Source organism: Sus scrofa, chromosome 9, assembly GCF_054392235.1.
Source record: "Sus scrofa isolate SSC_HxYL_T2T_F1_AM1 chromosome 9, Sscrofa_HxYL_maternal_Yorkshire_Landrace_v2.0, whole genome shotgun sequence".
Lineage (NCBI taxonomy): Eukaryota > Metazoa > Chordata > Mammalia > Artiodactyla > Suidae > Sus > Sus scrofa.
The window spans coordinates 49,868,521-49,886,814 of record NC_139391.1 but is presented as its reverse complement, the minus strand read 5'-3'; the positions used below and the strand labels follow the sequence as shown (position 1 = coordinate 49,886,814).

The 18,294-nt window shown below is 50.2% G+C and overlaps 2 protein-coding genes across 8 annotated transcripts in view; one reads left to right on the top strand and one right to left on the bottom strand.

The window, feature by feature from the left end:
- The window catches only part of BSX (brain specific homeobox), a 233,360-nt gene extending 232,333 nt beyond the window's left edge, over nt 1–1,027 (top strand). For both annotated transcript variants that reach the window (XR_014815510.1, XR_014815511.1), the window contains one exon: nt 241–1,027. The gene's annotated coding sequence lies outside the window, so the exon portion shown is untranslated. The remainder of the gene's footprint in view (nt 1–240) is intronic.
- The window catches only part of UBASH3B (ubiquitin associated and SH3 domain containing B), a 141,684-nt gene that overhangs the window by 30,814 nt on the left and 92,576 nt on the right, over nt 1–18,294 (bottom strand). For 3 of the 6 annotated variants that reach the window (XM_005667439.4, XM_084976382.1, XM_084976385.1), the window contains exons 2-5: nt 8,975–9,032; nt 7,802–7,988; nt 6,157–6,355; nt 2,369–2,538 (exon numbers count right to left, since the gene is read on the bottom strand). In XM_005667439.4, coding sequence (XP_005667496.1) covers nt 2,369–2,538; nt 6,157–6,355; nt 7,802–7,988; nt 8,975–9,032 — 614 coding nt within the window. The remainder of the gene's footprint in view (nt 1–2,368; nt 2,539–6,156; nt 6,356–7,801; nt 7,989–8,974; nt 9,033–18,294) is intronic. The other 3 variants (XM_003129945.5, XM_084976384.1, XM_084976383.1) reach the window with 1 other exon arrangement.

The window sequence follows — 18,294 nt, the reverse complement described above, 5'->3', positions numbered from 1 at the left end:
TCGCCGCACCTGCTCTGTGCTGGCTCATAGGTGAGGGCCTCTCCATCCATCCTCTTTCATCCACACAAGAGTCCAGCAACAGCGCATCGCCATTTTGCCACGAGAGAACTCAGCACTGGAGAGTTCTGGAAATTGTAAAGGAGACTCTAACCACTGCTCAAGTGAGGGAGCCAGGGTTAGAAGCCATGCGTGCTAGACTCCAAAATGTATGCTTTTTGTGTAACTCTGTCCTTCCTCTAGATTTCCACGGCTTGGCACATGCAACAGACAGAACACCCTGGAATCGGTCATGTGGAAGAGACGGTGTGAAATACAAGGCGAAGTCTGCAAGCACACATCAAGCGAGCATCTGCACAGCGGAGGGATGAGAGGAGGAGGGTTCCTACGGACCGCTTGCTGAGGGTCCTTGGCTAAGCCACTCACCTTCTCTGGACATCTCTGATCTCCCTGGACCCATCAATCAGTCCTGCCTCCTGGGCCCAGAAGGAGGAGAAAGACAAGGAGAGGCTCACAGATGCGGGAGGGCTCAGGTAGAGCCAAGCGACCTCGGAGGGAGAGCTTTATCAGGAGGAATAGTAATAAACGAGCTTCGACAAATAAGAGATAAAAAGAGGCCATGTTATTTTTAGAAAATAATTCATGTGGGCGCCGGCTGCCTCTTTCCCTCAGCGCCGATCAAGCAGAATGTGGGTCAGGCCGAAAAGCAATTACCCTCCAAGTTAACTGGAGGGCAGTGTTGATTAGAAGATATTCCTTGGAAAATTCCACTGCCACCTTCCTTCTCCTAGAAAGGTGACTTCTCACAGTCCATCTGCCCGCCACCCTCTGCCCTCGGAAGGAATCCAATCAGCCACGCCCCACTTGTTCTATTTAGGGCCCGGGCTAAGCAAGTCCAGGAGATGTCAGAATTCCAAAGGATGATTAAGCCCAGTCTCCCTGTTGTGCCTTTGCAGAAACTTACACCAAATGACTTGGAAGGAGGGCGTGCCATTCCCATCAGCCAAGTCAGACAAGGCCATAGGCCCCTGTCACTCACGGGACCCATGCCCAGGCCTGGACCTTTGTCACCAAAACACCTCCAAAACAACAGTGCGGTCGCCTGGCCTAGATTCCGAATTTCTTTTTTTTTTTTTTTTTTGGTCTTTTTGCCTTTTCTAGGGCTGCTCCCACAGCATATGGAGGTTCCCAGGCTAGGGGTCGAGGCGGAGCGGCATGCGCCGGCCCTCACCACAGCCACAGCAACGCAGGATCCGAGCCGTGTCTGCAACCTACGCCACAGCTCACGGCAACGCCGGATCGTTAACCCACTGAGCAAGGCCAGGGATTGAACCTGCAACCTCATGGTTGCTAGTCAGATTTGTTAACCACTGTGCCATGACGGGAACGTCTAAATCCCGAATTTCTGATTTTCGTATCTTAGAAAGATGTCTAAAAGAGAGGTTAAAAGGTTATGTAAACAAAAATATCAATTCTTTTACTGTTGAAAAACTAGGCAACAAATATGAGTATTGTTTCACAAATATATTGGATGACCGTTTTTGCAAACCATGTGGTCTTTTTTCAGATGGGCTGCCTGTCTTTATTGGTCAGAACCCCTGGACTCTGGCAGCAGTTCTGGTCCTGCATTGCTCTCTAGCTTTGGACCAGCCGCTTAATCTCTTTGTGTTTCAGCTTCTCCTTCAGGAAAAAAGGGGACAATGTGACTTTCCAAAGATGGCACATGCTTTGTCTTAGAAAGCAACGTTGATTCCCTCAAGAGAAGGATGCCAGGACCGTGTGCTGGGATTCACCTGTGCTGTGTATGCCTCCTGTGGGATGCATGCAAACTCTCACAATGTCTGGTCTATGCTTCCATCTCAGGCGTGTCTGGTCTCTCTTCCCTGCTGGACTCAAACTCCTTATTTTAAAATTCTAGCATGTCCCATGGTAACATGCATGCCATAGATACTCAGCAAATACCTGTTAACTGTGTGTTCATGGATTTTTTTTTTTCTTTTTTGTATTTAGGTGTTCTCCTCACCTAAGATCAGGATGATGTCTTCCATCTATTAATACCTTGGACTCATAAGAATACTTCAAACTTCCCCAAAATGCTTGTTTTCCCATTTCATTTCTATATCATTCCAGTGAGGTTCGCTGGGCAGTCAGAGCAATGGGGACATTACACAGCTGAGCCACTCAGGACCCAGAGAGGAGGGATGCAAGCTCAAAGCTTCCCAGAGAGTCAGCTAGCATGTAGATGAACTTCTGGTCCAAAGCTTGCTGATTGCTTTCCCTTGGCATCCATCTCCCCGCAGGAACAAGTAATGCTGGGGCTGATGGCACCCCAGTACCCCTGGTAGAGTCGGGCGCCACAGTGAGACATTACCTCATGGTTAGCAAATCGGATATCCCGGGAGAATATTGTAGCCACCCAGTCGCATCCAAGTTTGACATCGATATTCTGGGCTAGTTTCTCTAGGGTGGGCAGGTGGCTGGCTTGGAAGTGGTACGCCAAGGTCACATGCAGCTGTTTCTTATGAGGTTCCACGTGCACTTCTGGAAGGAAGGAAGGAAACAGGCAGTGATTGCATTGCAACAGTGGAGACATAAGGAAGAAGACAGAAAGGTTCCCTGATAGCAAGGGAGGGAGTCCTCCATCAGAAGAGCAGAATAAGGCGAGGGGTGGGTAACGTCTCAGCATTGGCTAGAGAAAAAGACACCTGTCTGGCTTTTCTGGATCAGCTGAGAGGTAATCATTTTGGTCGGCGGCTCCTGGCAACAAAAAGTCTAGCTGATTATCATTGGCCCCACCATTCAGATGAGAAAACTGAGACCCAAAAGGATGAGCTAATTTAGGTGGAAATAAGGAGCAAATTATATGACTCCTAATGCTCTATCACCTTTGTTTTGAAATCAAGCTTCTTAGCTTCTTGGGTGGCTCTGATGGAGAAATGAGGGGAAAAGATGGATTATTTCCCAAGTTTAAATCAGGGTTTCTCAATATCATTTTGTTGTGAGGGCTGTCCTGGGCATTATTGGGTCTTTACCTGCATCACTGGCCCCTACTCACTAGATGCCAGTAGCATTCCCCCCAACAAGTTATGACAACCAAAAATGACTTCAGTCATTGCCAAATGACCTGAGAGGGAGGTCGAGGGGGGCACATCACCCCTGATTGAGAACTTCAGGTTTAAAGTAAACAGACTAGGGAGTTCCCATTGTGGCTCAGAGGTAACACTAGTATCCTTGAGGACACGGGTCCTATCCCTGGCCCGGCTCAGTGGGTTAAAGGATCCGGCATTGCCATGAGCTGCAGTGTAGGCAGCAGATGTGGCTTGGATCTGGAGTTGCTGTGGCTGTGGTGTAGGCTGGCAGCTACAGCTCCAATTCAACCCTTAGCATGTGAACTTCCATATGCTGCAGGTGTGGCCCTAAAAAGACAAAAAAAAAAAAAAAATTTAAATAAAGAGACTATTATTCTAAGACACCTTGAAAAACAAACCAAACCAAACCAGCCTACCTACACAAGACAATGGCTTTTAGTTTCTTTTGTACATCTTTCAGCGGGGAGGATTCATCTACCAACCAAGCTAGAAGAGTGAAGAAGAGGCGACTTCTTACTCAAGGGGCAACTTGAGCAAGCCCCTTAATTTCTGGAATCCTAGGGGGAATTTAGGGGATTCCAGAAATTAAGGGGCTTACTCAAGTTGCACAGAGATAGGAACAGAATTCAGATCTGTGGTTCTGAGTACTTTTTCTGTTATAGCGCTAAATTTCTTTGGTGTAAGCCCCCCAAGGCAAGGGCTCTGTGTCCTATTCATGGGTTACCCCCGGGCTCAGCACATCATGGGCTCTCAGTATTTGTTGAATGAATGAATACACACGAATGAATATCCATAAACCACCAAGGATGGAAGGCCACACCACCTCTAACTGCTGCTGGGATCTGAGTCTGCCGCACCTGTGAATACCACCAAGGCGCAAATTCTAGGGCAAAGACCTGGTGGCCAGCAGCTTGGGTCAGGGCTGCTCAGTTCTCCACTTCACCACCAGGGGGCCAGCCCTCCAAGAGTGGCCACAGATGGCTGGAGAGAAGTCCGCTGTCCGGTTCCTACGAGGAAAGCCAGCAAGGGCCTGCCTGCCTCTCCCTCAAGGCTCGCTTTGTGAATCGGCCAGTTCCTGGCCAAGAGCTGCTTAACTCATTTGTGAGGGATTTGGGTTTTGTGGCTGCAGCATGAGATTTGGTTGTTGTGGGAGTTTTATTGGTTTTGACAATCGCTACTGTGGGATGAAAAAGAACCATTTCCCTGAGGTGGAGGGATGGGAACAGGGAGGAATCTGCCTCGTATGCCATTTCTCTGAAATGCACAGCTCCTGGGATGCAGTGGGCCCCGCCAGAGTCAGAGAGCAGAGACTAGTTAAGTGCCCAGAGATGAAGAAGTGGGGGTGGGGTCTAAGGCCACCCAGCTCCCGATGCACAGAGGGGACTTAAGGACTGGGGCTCCTATGAGAGTGGAAACGTCGCTGTGACCCTGCGCAATGATGGGGCCCTCACCACACTCTTCCCAGGGGACCAGAGCCCTGTTTGGAGATTTTCTTGTTAAAAAAAAAAAAAAAGGACATTGAGAAAAATGGCTGGAGCTGAGGATGAAAATTGCAGCAAGGGACACGGACAGGTGAGGTGAGGTCAAAGGGCAGGAGCCCAGGGAGCAAAGGGTGGGGTTGGCAAGCTCGGGTCTCCTCCAGCGCTGCATTCAACACTCAGCACTCCAGGGTGCAGCTCACACCCTCCACAATGGTCAGGGTATCCCCACTGTACCCCCACACACGCTCTGCTCCTGCGCATGCTCCTTCCACCTGCCCTCCCACAGACAGATAGATCAGCATCTTCCCAGGGTGACTTTCCTTTCTTCTGTGAAGGGGGCACCCCGCCACTCATGATGGGATGATGGCCCCTCCCGACTCCCATGGGGCCTGACTCAGGCTTTCCTGATGTGTCTCTGCCAGGAAAAGCCACTTCTTCTCTGTTGCATTCCTCATGGATAAACACAGAGTAGGTACCCAATAATACCTGCCCACTGTGAGTCCACTCTAAAGGGAGCCAGCAGACCCCCTGTCCTATTGTCTGTCTGTCCCTCAGCAGGTGAGGCCCCTGCTGAGCTCGGTGAGCCGTCTGCCCCTGTGGTCAGGCAGGAAAACCTTGCAGACTCCTGCTTCTCATCCTCTCTCTGTGTCTCCTGCCTTTATGTCAACAGGCATCCTGAATCACATCCCTCGAAGCGGATTCCTTTGATGGTAAACCTCAGTTGTTGGCTTGAATGAGAGCTCCCATGAAAAGAACAGGTGCTATCAGGAAGGGGTGACATTTGTGGACAGGTTTTGAGGTTTAGGGGGCCTGTCTGATGGGCTTTGACAAGTGGAAAGGTGTTGGCTCAGTAGATTTGATTTTTTTTTTTTCTTTCCTTTTTAGGGCCACATCTGCAGCATATGGAAGTTCCCAGGCCAGGAGTGGAATGGAGCTACAGCCTCCGGCCTACAGCACAGCCACAGCAACTCTGGATCCAAGTAGCATCTGTGACCTACATCGCAGCTTATGGCAACACTAGATGCTTAACCCACTGAGTGAGGCCAAGGATTGAACCCGCATCCTCATGGACACTAGTTGGATTCTTAACCCACTGAGCCACAACAGGAACTCCCGACTTGATTCTTACTGGCTGCTTAGGTGGTTCCACTCTACCCTCCAAGCAAAGGCCTCAGTCCTCACAGAGGGGACAGGGAGAGCCAGGTCAACACCTGCCTGGGAGCAGGGCTGGGAAAAAGAAAGGAAGATTCTCGCATTCTCCATGGGAGGAGACGGTGGGGCTACCAAGGAACTTATGGGTAGTTCAGTAGAGAGCCGTTATCTGTGTACCTTCAGCGTGGGTGTTAGGGACAGACAGGGACCTGATCTCTGAGAGGTCAGCCGAATAGGAGCGGAGTATTTTTTTTTAAAGGGACCAGAGGGGTGGGGTCCTGCAGGAAACAGCTGTATGCTGGGTCAACATCTGCCCAGTCCTGCCAGACCCTCCACCTCCTGACTCCACGCCACTCCTCCACCACTACTTCCTATCCCTTTCCTTCCTCCTGTGTGAGTGACAGGACCTCGGGCTGGCCCGGCCGTGGGTGGCTCACCGGTTTTGGATGCAGCCTCCGCGGCAAAGTCAGCGGCGAATTTCTTGAGGACCTCGGCGCTGTCTTCCTTCACGAAGAGGCCGATGAAGTTGGAGGAGGTGTACAGCTCCAGAGGCAGCGGCGCCGAGAACTTACACTTCCAGCGACTGACCGTGGTCTGCAGGGCCTCGCCCAGGGCGTCCACCTTGCTGTCCTCACACTGGCAGGGAAACAAGAGGCCTCCCTCAGAGACCCGGGGAGAGAGACGGCGTCCCCTGCCCAGAGCTGGAGGCTGATAATGCAATTCCTAAACCACCCCTTGTGTCTGGGAGGAGGGAGGAGGCCTGCAGCACCCCGGTTATCTGGAAGTGGATGATCCAACCGGGAAATTCATCTGGGGCAACGCACCACTTCTCGCCTCTCTCCCTGCTCTGATGTGCTCCTCTGAGCGCTGCCCAAGGGCCCTGGGGCTGGTCCAGCAGAAGAGAAGCACAAGGGCCAGGCTGGGATTGCATACAGCACCCATAATAAGTTGTGGTGTATTTTCTACTGTTCGTTCTTTTGGCCACACCCATGGCATGTGGAAGTTCCCTGGGCCAGGGATGGAATCCAAGCTGCAGCTGCGGCCTATGCCACAGCTGCAACCACACCAGATCCATAACCCACTGCCCCTGGACTAGGGATCGAACCCGAGCCTTCACTGCAGTCGGATCCTTAACCCATGGCACCACAGCGGGGACTCCTGTTCTCTAGCGGATGTGCATCATCTGTGCCTCTTCTGTTCCACTTAGTTGATCGGCAGTTGATTCTCGTCCACCCCCAGGGCCCTCGGGAAGAAGGAGGCTCTGAGAGCTAGGACACCTCCTCCTCCCCTCTCCAGAGCCCTGCGGAAAGAATGAGAGCACCTCAAACTCTGAATGCTCTTGAGAAAGATCCTGCCATGACTAAGAGGAAATGATAATCATTTTAATTTTCAGCGTGAATGGTAAAAGACAAGGTGTTAGGAACATATTTTCACCTATAAGGGGGGGGAGGATATGAATGAGATTCTGGAAAAACAACCCACGATATTAGAAAAACAGATTGTCTTAAGATGCTAGCGTTCTGCCTCATCGTGACTAGCGGCACTCACCCATTCTTCTCCATCTCTGCAGAGAATCAAAGAAGATGAGATGTGTTTACAGTTAATATGACGGGGGGGGGGGGTGATCCAGTTGTTAAATAAGCATCATGATGGCCAGAATTATGGGCAAGGGCACATGGCAGGTGAAAGGTATCTTTGCCGTCTCTAGAAAGATGGAGATAACCTGTGGATGGTGTCCAAGGTGAAGACGCTCCCCTCACCCCCGTCACAGACTACGTTTCTCATTCCCTGTTCTCCCAGGGCTCCCCTGTCCCTGTGAGAGGGGAGGAGGAGACGAGAGAGAGGATGAAGCTGGGTGTGAGAATCCATTCCTGCAGTGGCTGCCGGGTCAGGCTGGTCCTGATGGTGTGCAGATATCACGATGCTACTCCAGACCCAGGCTGCTCCCGGGCCTCGGACCTCCCTGGTTCCTCGAAGGCTCAACCCACTCTGGAGCCCGGGACTGTTCCTGCCAACATCCTAAGAGGCTCCCAGCTTTGTCTTCATCCCATGGGGCACCCAGGGGTGGGGGCTGCGGCTCACCATGAAGAACTGGCAGAGGGTGATGTGGGGGAAGATGTTGTGTGCCTTGTTCTTGCCGCAGATCTGCTTCGACTGCTGCCAGAAGTCGGAAAGCTTCTGCGCCAGGGGGCCAGTGGGCCGGAGGTAGAGGACATACTCCCGGGGCAGGGGGTCATCCAGGAAGGGGTCACCGACATGGGAGAACAACCTGTCAGAGAGAAAGGGGGCCGAGCGGGCCGCATTTGAGAACTAGGGAAGCAAAGGAGGAACCGAAAGAGAGACCCACCCTTCGCAGCCTCCATCCCCCAGGCACAGCCAGCAGAAGGGTTTTCAGGTCTGTGCTTTAAAAATCCACCCCTTCTTCTCTGTGGCCAGAAGTGGGATGGATGGAGGGTGGTTTGGGGTTGGTAGATGCACACTATTACAGTTAGAATGGCTAAGCAATGAGGTCCTACTCTTTGGCACAGGCAACAATTTATGGTCCCTTGGGAAAGATCATAATGGAAGATTATATGAGAAAAAGCTTGTATCTATATGCATGACTGGGTCACTATGCTGTACAGTAGAAATTGACTCAACACTGCAAATCAACTATATCCTAATAAAAAAATTTTTTAAAAATCCACCCCTTGAAGCTCACCCTCTCAGATGTACCAACACCTCTTCTCCTGCCTGTCCTATAGCATTTGCTCCCCACAGCTCCCTAAAAACTTCCTAAGCACTTTGGATAAACTCCCAGTCCTTTCCTGGTCCACCAGTACCAGCCCAACCTGGCCTGTCTGTCCCTCCAGCTCAGTCTGACCAAACCCACGTGCCTCCAAAGACAAGGGATACTTCGAGAGGGTCCCCTGGTGGGGTCAGCCCTGGGTAGCAACATCCTAGAAAGTAAGGAGGATATTTCTAAATCAATCTGCCCAGTTATCTAAAGTGGATCTTTAAGTGACTAGAGGGGGGCGGATCTCATGATGGGGGCTGTATCTTGGAAATTCTTTGCCTTTCTTTAGGCAGCTCAGAGGAGAATACACTCAGAGTCAGGACAGAAGAGACAAGTGGCTTGATACTCAGCCTTGTCACATGGTCCTTTGGCTCCTCTCCCCCCGGATGGGTCCATTAGAGACAGGCTGCACATCTCTGCTCATCCACATACACTTAGAGTTAATTACATGCTATTTTCTCAATTTATTTATTTCATACCAACCAGTCACATGCTGCCTGAACACTTCTTCCTCCTGTGGATGCCAAGGCTTTTTGTCTGCAAGAAATCACATTTCTATTGTTAGTATTTTTAGCCTCCTATCAGCTTTTCTCACTGCAGTGGCAAGAGCTGGGTGTGAAGCAGGCTCCTGGGGGGGTGTGGGGGAGACACTTACAGCAGGACATCTCCCCAAGGGTCACAGCAAGTCTTATGGCGGTTAGGACTTGTGATTAATTTCCATGTAATTAGCATTAGATTTGCATGCAGCCTGACAGCCCATACCATCTATTTTTAGCCATTTCCACATGAGACTTTATTTCTGCCTCCCTAAAGGTTATCAAGTCTTGCTTTTCTCTCCTTTCCTTTCATCCACTCACTCTTCCTGACCCAGAGCCCCTCCAGAGCCTTTTCTCATTCGCAACCCCTGGGCAGATTGTGCTAGAAAGTGGTGCCGAGGGTACTAAGACTTGACGCTGAATGCCCACGAGGACAATTGCTTTGGTTCAATCCAGTGCCCCCCCCCCGGCCCCGTCCCCCACCTCCAGCCACCACCACGAGCCTCAGGCTAGACCAGAGTCTCCAACTATTTTACAGACAAGTAGCACCGGGTAAAAGGGGGGCAGCCAGAGAAGGGCCACTGCCACTCCCACTGCTGGAGAAACAAAGTGCTATGGCTGGCGTATCACAGTATCACAGGGTGGTCCTGGCAGCAAGTCACAGCCCTATGCACAAACATACAGGGAGAGGGCTTCTGAAACGTCAGGCGGGTCTCCCAAAACCAGACAATGCTGGGTTTGTACCCGGCTTTGCTATCCGTCCATCTGTTCACGCATTCAAGTTTATGTTTGTTCAGGTCGTACCCACTGAATTGCTATGACTTTGTTAGCACCATGCTAGGCTCTGGGAATATGGTGAAAAACACATGGATATGATCCCTGCCCTCGTGGAGTTTTCAGTCGTGAAAACGTTAATTGCACAGATAATTTTTTAACGAAGTTGGTGGTCAATGCAATGAAGAAGGAGCCCAAAGAACCCTAAGAACATAGGATGGGGATCTGACCTGGGCTGAGCAGCTGGGGAGGGCTCCACTGGGGAAGCAACAGTTCAAGGGAGACCTAAAGAAAACATAGGCTCCTGCTGGTGGCGGGGGGGGCTGTGTGCAGGGGCTGTGGTGACAGCATTCACCTGGTATCTCTTCTCCGCAGCCAGGAGCCTCGAACACCACCTGACACACTGCAGGTAATTGATCATCCCTGTCCCCTTATACCACACCAATTCAGGGTCCTTGGGGGGACAGAAGAGAGGAGAAGCGTTTCTAGTTTAACCTGACGCTCTTTCCAAGCATCCTTTTCCCGACTGGCGGCTGAACCCAGCACCTCCTTCCTTTTCCTCTGTGGAACAATGAGACCTTATGATGCAGTGACAACCACAGAGGGTCAGGTTGAAACGGACCTCAGGGATCATCTGGGGGCCCAACCTCTTCACTTGACACCAGGGGAAATTCAGGAAGGAAGTCAAGACACATGCTCAGGGCAGCCTGGCGACAGCGAGGGCTGAGGGAGGGGCAGGCGCCAGCCTAATTCAAGGCCAGCTGCACTTGCTCTGCTCTACTCTCCTCAGAGAAATGCCTTCTTTTTCCCACAAAAGTCTGAGTACAAATACCAAATGCTCAGGATAAAAAAACTCTACTCAGTAGAATGGCACTGTAGAAGACAAGCCTACTTCCAGTAGGAGGAGGTCATGGAGAAGCAAGGCAGACTCCTCAGAACCCCTTGGAACAGAAGCTGGTGCAGAAAAGGCTGGAAACACAGGAAATCCTCTATTTCCCGCACCTAGATACTGTGCTTAATCACTGCCACAATGCCAGCCCTGTTTTCATTACCACTTACTAGACAATCAGAGGCCACGCGTACCCACAAAAAAATACAAAACATGGTCTTTTAGAGGTTAGAATCTCTGAGGGATTAAAATCACCAAAAAAAGACCCATTGTTTCAAAAACAATTGGGAAAAGGAAAACTCACTTGTGGTACGATGTGCTATTTATATAAAGGATTCAATTTCTTTTTTTTTTTTTTTCTTTAGGTTCTTCCCCCAACAAAATAGATTTTATCTGAAATTTATTTCTCCTTAAATGCTAGGAATGTCCTCTGGAAATGAAAGATCTCATTAAGTTATGGTCCATCTAACTCCAAAGACAAGTTTTAGTGGGGATTTAAGGATGCAATTGAGAGGAGTAAGGAAAGGTGTGGGTGAAAAGGCTGTGGTGGTAAACGGCCATGGGAACCGAAATTCTTCCTTTGGAAGCAGACAAGGCTTCGGTTTTATAGACAGTTATCATATCTGATACAGCACCTCTAGTGGGGATGAGCCATGGTAAAAGCAGCACACAGGGCTCAGGTTAGATATCAGCAAGAACTTCCTGGAAGTAGTATGACTGAAAATGTTTGTGTTTGGTTGGTTCGTTGATTGGTTTTGCTTTGGGAAAGTTTCTAGAAAGTAGTTACCGATCTGAAACAGGTGTGTGATTCTCTGGGCAGGAGGCTGTAGGAGGAGAAACTGGTCCCCAGGGTCCCGAGCTGGGCGGCTCCTTCACCCACTGCCAGGCTGATGATGGAGTGGGCTGAGTTTGTTGCCAGAACTCCGCCCACAGAACAGACTGAACATGGCAGTGGCAGAAGGTCTCCCCTCCCCCCCATGCTGGAGAAAGCCTGTTGCCATAGAATCCCCACCTCCATGGTCCATGGACGTGGCCCATGCCAAGAACAGAGGGGTGTGTGGGGTGGACCCCAAACCCCAGGCTGAGCTTGAATAGCTGCTGCCTTTGAAGTGACTCGGACGTCGGCAGAGCCTGCTGGAGACCTCGAGCAGACTAAGGGGGAGAATCCCTTTAAACGCCAAGGAGAGTACTCCAGTCATTGGATTCAAGTGACCCACTAGTGAGATGGGACTTTCATGGTTGGAATCAGTGGGACAGGTCAACGATTGAGGTTCGGCTACTCTGTGACAATACAAATTTGATGTCGGACCCTGGTCTTAACCTTCGTAATGATATCTAGGGTTCATTCTTAGCAGAGTGTGAAAAAAAATGATACAAACACAAATGCTGGGGACGAAGGGGCACAAATCAGATGAAATTAAGGTCTCATCAAATAATCTGGCAAGCAGCTGTGAAGACCTTAGCCCGCCGCAGAGGAACCAGCAGCACCCACTGCCAGCCTTGCTTCACTCTGCCTGGGGTGGTTGTGACCACCTGCCCTCGGCTCTGCTGAATTCTGGGTCCATGATAGATCTGGCCCCAAGGCCCTGGCGCTACTCAACCACACGGGTCACAGTTTGTGGGAGGCAAAGCAGCATTCCTTCCTCCCTCCTCCCCTTTTCTTCCTTCCATGATCTTTATTCCCTTCTTGGCAGGAAACCAAATGTAAACCAAAAATAAAACCCAGAGTTTACTGAGTGTCGCCCTCTGATCTAAAACTTGAATGGATGGAGCCCTTTCAGAGGTCATAGCCTCTGGTGCCCTTGGCTGGATCCAGGCCTGGTGAGTGAATTCAGGCTGGTCCCAGGTCCAGGGCCAGCAGGAGTCTCACTCCCTCTCAGAAACTCAAGTTCTGAGCCTGACTGGAATTTCCTGCTTAATTGTTGCCCAGGCTGACTTCCGCTGCAGCTGCCCTGGGTCTCTGGTGTTCTGCTGTGGTCTGAGACCCTCCCAGGAGTTCAGGACCTCTCAGTCGAGCACCAACTGTGTGCCAGGCACTGTGCTATCACCGGGCAAGCAAATCAGAGGGAGGGATGGTCCATGCCCTTGGAGATTTCACAGCCTCAGACATGCAAGCAGCTTCTTACAAATGCCTCAATAAGAGATGTGCAGAGTGCTGGGGCAGCTTGAAAGAGGGGTACTGACACAGGAGGGGGCAGATTCTGGGGCTGAGGTTCTCACAATGTCCACAAAGCTCTTCTAGGTGGGAACCCCACAGCCAACTCAGAGGTACCACACAGAAATTTTTAATTCTCGAAGGATACACAGCCATCCTCACCACCTGTTGGACATAAGCTACTAGCTCGAGGTAATCACAGTTTCAATATAAGATTGTCCTGTATTCCCCTTGATATCTTATCTTTCTGAGGCTGGGGTTTGGGCAACTGCTATAATAAAATGCAAGTACCCAAGGAAGACCAATGGAGAAAAAGAAATGAGAGCAGCAGTCTCCAAGCTGATCCTAAGGTTTGAGCAGTTGTGCAGTGCTCAACAGACACACACGTCATATTAGTAAGTAACTGCAGTTCTTTAAGAATGAAATAAAGGAGTTCCCGTGGTGGCGCAGTGGTTAGCGAATCCAACTAGGAACCATGAGGTTGCGGGTTCGATCCCTGCCCTTGCTCAGTGGGTTAACGATCTGGTGTTGCCGTGAGCTGTGGTGTAGGTTGCAGACGCGGCTCGGATCCCTCATTGCTGTGGCTCTGGCGTAGAGGGCAGCTACAGCTCCGATTCGACCCCTAGCCTGGGAACCTCCATATGCCGTGGGAGCGGCCCAAGAAATAGCAAAAAAAGAATGAAATAAAAATGTTTTTCTTTCAATTTCGAGTGTTATTTTTTTCACACGGCCCTTAAGTTGTTAGGAGATACTGAGTTGTTTGAATCTAAACAGAACCATTGGGTATTTATATTAGCCTATAAGCTCTATGTAAAAATGACTCAGACACTAAGGGTGCTATGAGCTGAGCAAGTTTGGGAATCTCCTGGAAGAAACCATGCTTGATCTGGAACTTAAAAGCAGATTCAGGGCCAGCTAGAGAAATCCACAAGGAGAAAAGGACATTTGAAAGAAAGACAAGGTCAAGAGTTAATGTATGAAGGCAAGAGACAACATTGTATGGGCAGGGAAGTTCAAGTGTACAACCAAAATTAACAATGTATCTTTCTTTCATTCTCACATTCCAGAAACATTTAAAGGTAATAAAGGATTTTTTAAAATGTTCTCAACTTCCAGGATATCTATTGTTGAATTTCCACATCTAATACTGTGCATTCAATTAAAAGATGACCTAATTAATTGGATAGCTCATTCTTTCACCTGGATCTGCACTAGACTGGGGGATGGGCAAACTTAGATAGAACCCAACTTCAATTTCTCTTGGTTAAAGAATCTAGTCATATAAAGAGGCCACTGGTACCCCTAGCAAAATTGAGGAATTCTTCTAGGGTGTTGTTTGCAAAACAGATGCTGTTTTGTAATGTGGTTTTAGGTCAAAATAGCAGATTTAATCTTGCCCCATGACAAGCCATCTGCTCAGTGCCAACCTTCTTTATGGATGGTTTGAGGCAGCCTGAGCCTGCCTGAAGCTGACGGCTCTCCTGAGAACAGAAGGCAAGCGGGTAACTGAGCATCTTTGTCTCTCTAGTAGGAAAAAAATGACAAGGAAGTCCATGACTGAAGGCCTTCTCTGTGCCAGGCACTTAGATGTTAAGCCTCATGACAAATAGTGAAGCCAGTATTACGACAAGGCTCCCTGGACCTGGGTGGCTCTACCCTGACGGATCCACTGTCCTGTCATCTCTGTGGCCATCCCAATCTAGGGGCTGATTCTGGAGGCTATGACCAGAGTCTGCATTAGTCAAAGGAATATGTCGATTGGTCAAAGCATCAGCCTAGAGCCTTGAGCAGCATCTCAGCCAGCGGCCTCCAAACTCCATCCTCTCTGGAAACTTAGGGAGACATGGTCCCTAAACCTCTCACTGGGTGTGACCCTGGAGATCTGGGGTACTTCCCAGGTTGGAATGGGACTTCTTGGCAAGAGAGTATCCCCAGGTGCAGAGCACCCCCATCAGGACCAGCAGGGTATGAGAATGGGGGGCGCGGACACAAAATACAGGGCAGACAGGAGTCCAGGCTCTGCAGTGGCCAGTGAGGAGAGATGCTTATAGAGCAACCAGCCTGAATTGACATCCCACAGCCCCTCTCACCATTTATGGTCCATTAATCAAGACTTCAGTTTCTGATATGGTTACCCTGGTGGCTACCAGTGGTCAATACAATGCTTACAGAGCTAATGCCAATTTGAATTGATGATCAGAGGCCAAATGAGCATGAAGGAGCACTGACAAGCAGCTCAGAGCCACCCAAGCCAAGGAGCAGGCAGAAGTGGTGTTTTAGCCAAGCCTTCCTGGCTTTAGCGAAAATCAAGGCCTGGTCAAAAACTGTTGCCCCAGTGTGTCCTTGCAGGAGCTAGAATGTGGACACCAGATTTTAGTTGCCATTTCCCCAAAGAAAGTCATTTCCCAATTTGGAGTTTTAGGTTTTTTTTTTTTTTTTTTTTTTTTTTTTAATCGCCAATGAGGAGGTGATGAATGCGCTCACAAGAAAGTTGAGAAAGAAAGACAGGACATTTACAAAGTGTTTTGAGGTCCTCAGAGGCAATTCTAATTGATAAACAGTGATTCCATGGCTGCAGAGATCCTGAGAGTATTCCGCCCATTCCTTCTTATGACCAGACAAGGATGTACTTCCTCCAAGGTTGTACCTTTGAAGGATATCTTTCCTGTTCTTACAGGCCTTAAGAAAAGAGGATTCAGGGAATTCCCATCGTGACTCAGTGGAAACAAATCTGACTAGGAATTGTTGTGAGGTTGTGGGTTTGAGCCCTGGCCTCTATCAGTGGGTTAAGGATCTGGCATTGCTGTGAGCTGTGGTGTAGGTCACAGATGTGGCTTGGATCTGGCGTTATTGTGGCTGTGTGGTGTAGGCCAGAGGCTACAGCTCCGATTAGACCCCCTAGCCTGGGAACCTCCATGTGCCGTCGATGCGGCCCTACAAAGACAAAAAGACAAAAAGACAAAAAAAAAAAAAAAAGAAAGAAAGAAAAGAAAGGAGCCTGGGCAGTTCTGTCTAACAAGCGCATCTCTCAAGTCTGTGCCGGCTCTGTCTTCCTCGCTATGAAGGAGGACAGTGGAGAGGCCTGTCAATGCACATACACCCTAATGGCCCTACGCATTTCCTTGGGAGGAAATGAGCCTAATGGAGAAAGATATATTGATCATAAAGACCCAATTTCAGAATCAGTCTCCTGGCGGTGAACCCTTTCAGTTGGCTGGGGCTAATGGCCTGTGCTCTCAGCAGCCGTGGCCTGTTGGAGAGTTTGAGAGCCGTACATCTAACAATCGATAGGCCAGCAGGCTTGCTGGGGGGAGGCAGGATCACTACCCCCATAAGCCGACCAATGGGAAGAAAAAGCTATGGGCTTTTCCATCAAGCTAATCAGAGTAGAAAAAAAAAAAAATTGCTGAGCTATTTGGGGGCTTACCAAGGCCTTCCAGGGGGAGGATTTCAACCTGCGGTGACGTGGTGATGTCCTTCTTCCTCTTGCATCAACAGGACTCTATTTTCCAACCCGTAAAGAGCCTATTAGGCAGTGCTCCTCAGGGGGTGGTCGGCAGGGGAAACGCTGCTTAGGTTCCCCGATGTTTTTACGCGGCGGAGCCCTATGGCCCGTGTGGGGAGGCCTTGGTTTATTCTTGCTAGGAAGGGGCTGGGGCTCTGGCCTCTGCGGTGGGGGGGCAGCTGTTTGCAATTGGGAAACCAGCTGTTAGACCACGGGTGGTGGATATAAGAGAACACACTTCTCCTTGCCTCTGTTCTGAGTCTCCTGGGATCCAGACAAGGCCTTTCCTCCCCCTCAGATCAGTGAGTTTTTGTCTGGAGGCACCAGGGAGTGTTTGCTGCGTAAACGGGGCACATTCTCAGGAGCCGAGATCTTACTAATCACGGAACTGCAGACAAGTTAATTATCCTAAGGTTCATTTTCCCGGTCTCGTCAATGAGGATAACAATACCTACCTTACAGGAGAGAATGATGGTTAATGTCTGTATCAGCTAATGAAGAGCTCCACACAGTGCCTGGCATACACTAGGAACTGAAAAAGAACATCTGCACAGATGCCTGGCTATATTATTGAACCCTCTTTGCAATCTTCCCAGAATGAATGCCTGTCAGTTTCAGGCCAATAGGAATATTTCAGAACTGGGCCTCAAAAGACCCAGATGCCCTCCCCTCCCTGCTAACGCAATCTAGAACCAGCTGGGAAGGTCTCGAAGCATAGGGGAGACTGGGGGAGACAGAAAAGCATCCCGGAGAAGGTGATGACACAAGAAAAGGTGCAGAGGGAAAGCCAGCCAAGGATGTGCAGCTGTCATGGAGAGAAGGTCTACTGGAGAGGTTTCACCGAGGGAGACACAGCCCAGACTGCGGGGAGGTGGGCTGGGGAGCTTAGATTCCAGCAGGAAGGAAGCTGGGAGTCACTGAGCGGCCCGAGCAGGGGAAGGACACAGCTGCTGCTCCCTGAAGGAAACCAAAAGGAGGAGGGCAGCCCTGAGTGGGTGTCTACAGTCATCAGGCACCAGGGAGAGGCTGGCCAGGGTCCCCTTCTCCCTCTGGGACCCTGTAACGAGCGCTCCCTGGGGACCTCTATTCCCCACGCCTCGGAGTGACACCCTCTGAACTACATGAACTACTAGGGGAACAGAGGGAACGTGTCAAAAGTTGAATCCACTCTACATGCCAAATCACTATCATTCCCTGGGAAACAAGAGGATCAGAAGCTGCCTCTGTTTTGCCCAAGGACACACAGCAAGCTGGGGACCCAGGGATCCCGGAATCGGATCAAAGGAAATCACAAAAGTTATCATAACCCATGGCCTGGTTGCCTGCCTGGTGCTCAATAAAAATGGCCATGATTTATATTTTGGTGGCCATCTCCTCTCTGGGACTTGACCATTTCTGCGGGCTTTCATACGCAGTCCTCCTAAGAGCCACCTGAGGAGGGACTGTGGGTCTGTGCTCTCGCCAGCTGTGTGGTGGGTTCACATTAAGGCATTGGTCTCTGACTCTGTCAGGCTAGAAGATTCTGTATCTAGGTTACAAGTACTATAGAAAATCATGGACATCAGGCACCCCTGGAAGGGCAGTGTCTGTTGTGCAGAGTCTCTGCATCCCTACAGAGGAAAGTCCAGCTGGCTTGAGGGCAAAAGTGTCCCCTGAACAAAAAAACTGTGTCCCTGTGGGCAACGTGGAGGGCGGGAGGTTAATACAGAGCCACAGGGAGGCCGGGTAGCCTGGCAGAGGATGCAGAGATGCTCTGGGGTGTGCAGGAGGCAGGAAAGCTTCTGCAGGAAGACCCAGGAAGCCCCAAGGGCCTGCCCTCAAGGAGGCAGTCCTTGCCTGGGGAGGGGGAGCGATGGGGCTCACTGATGAACACAACACAGTGCTCTTCTCAAGACTTTTATATCACCACTCCTGGATCCTCCCAACAGCCCCGAGAGGCA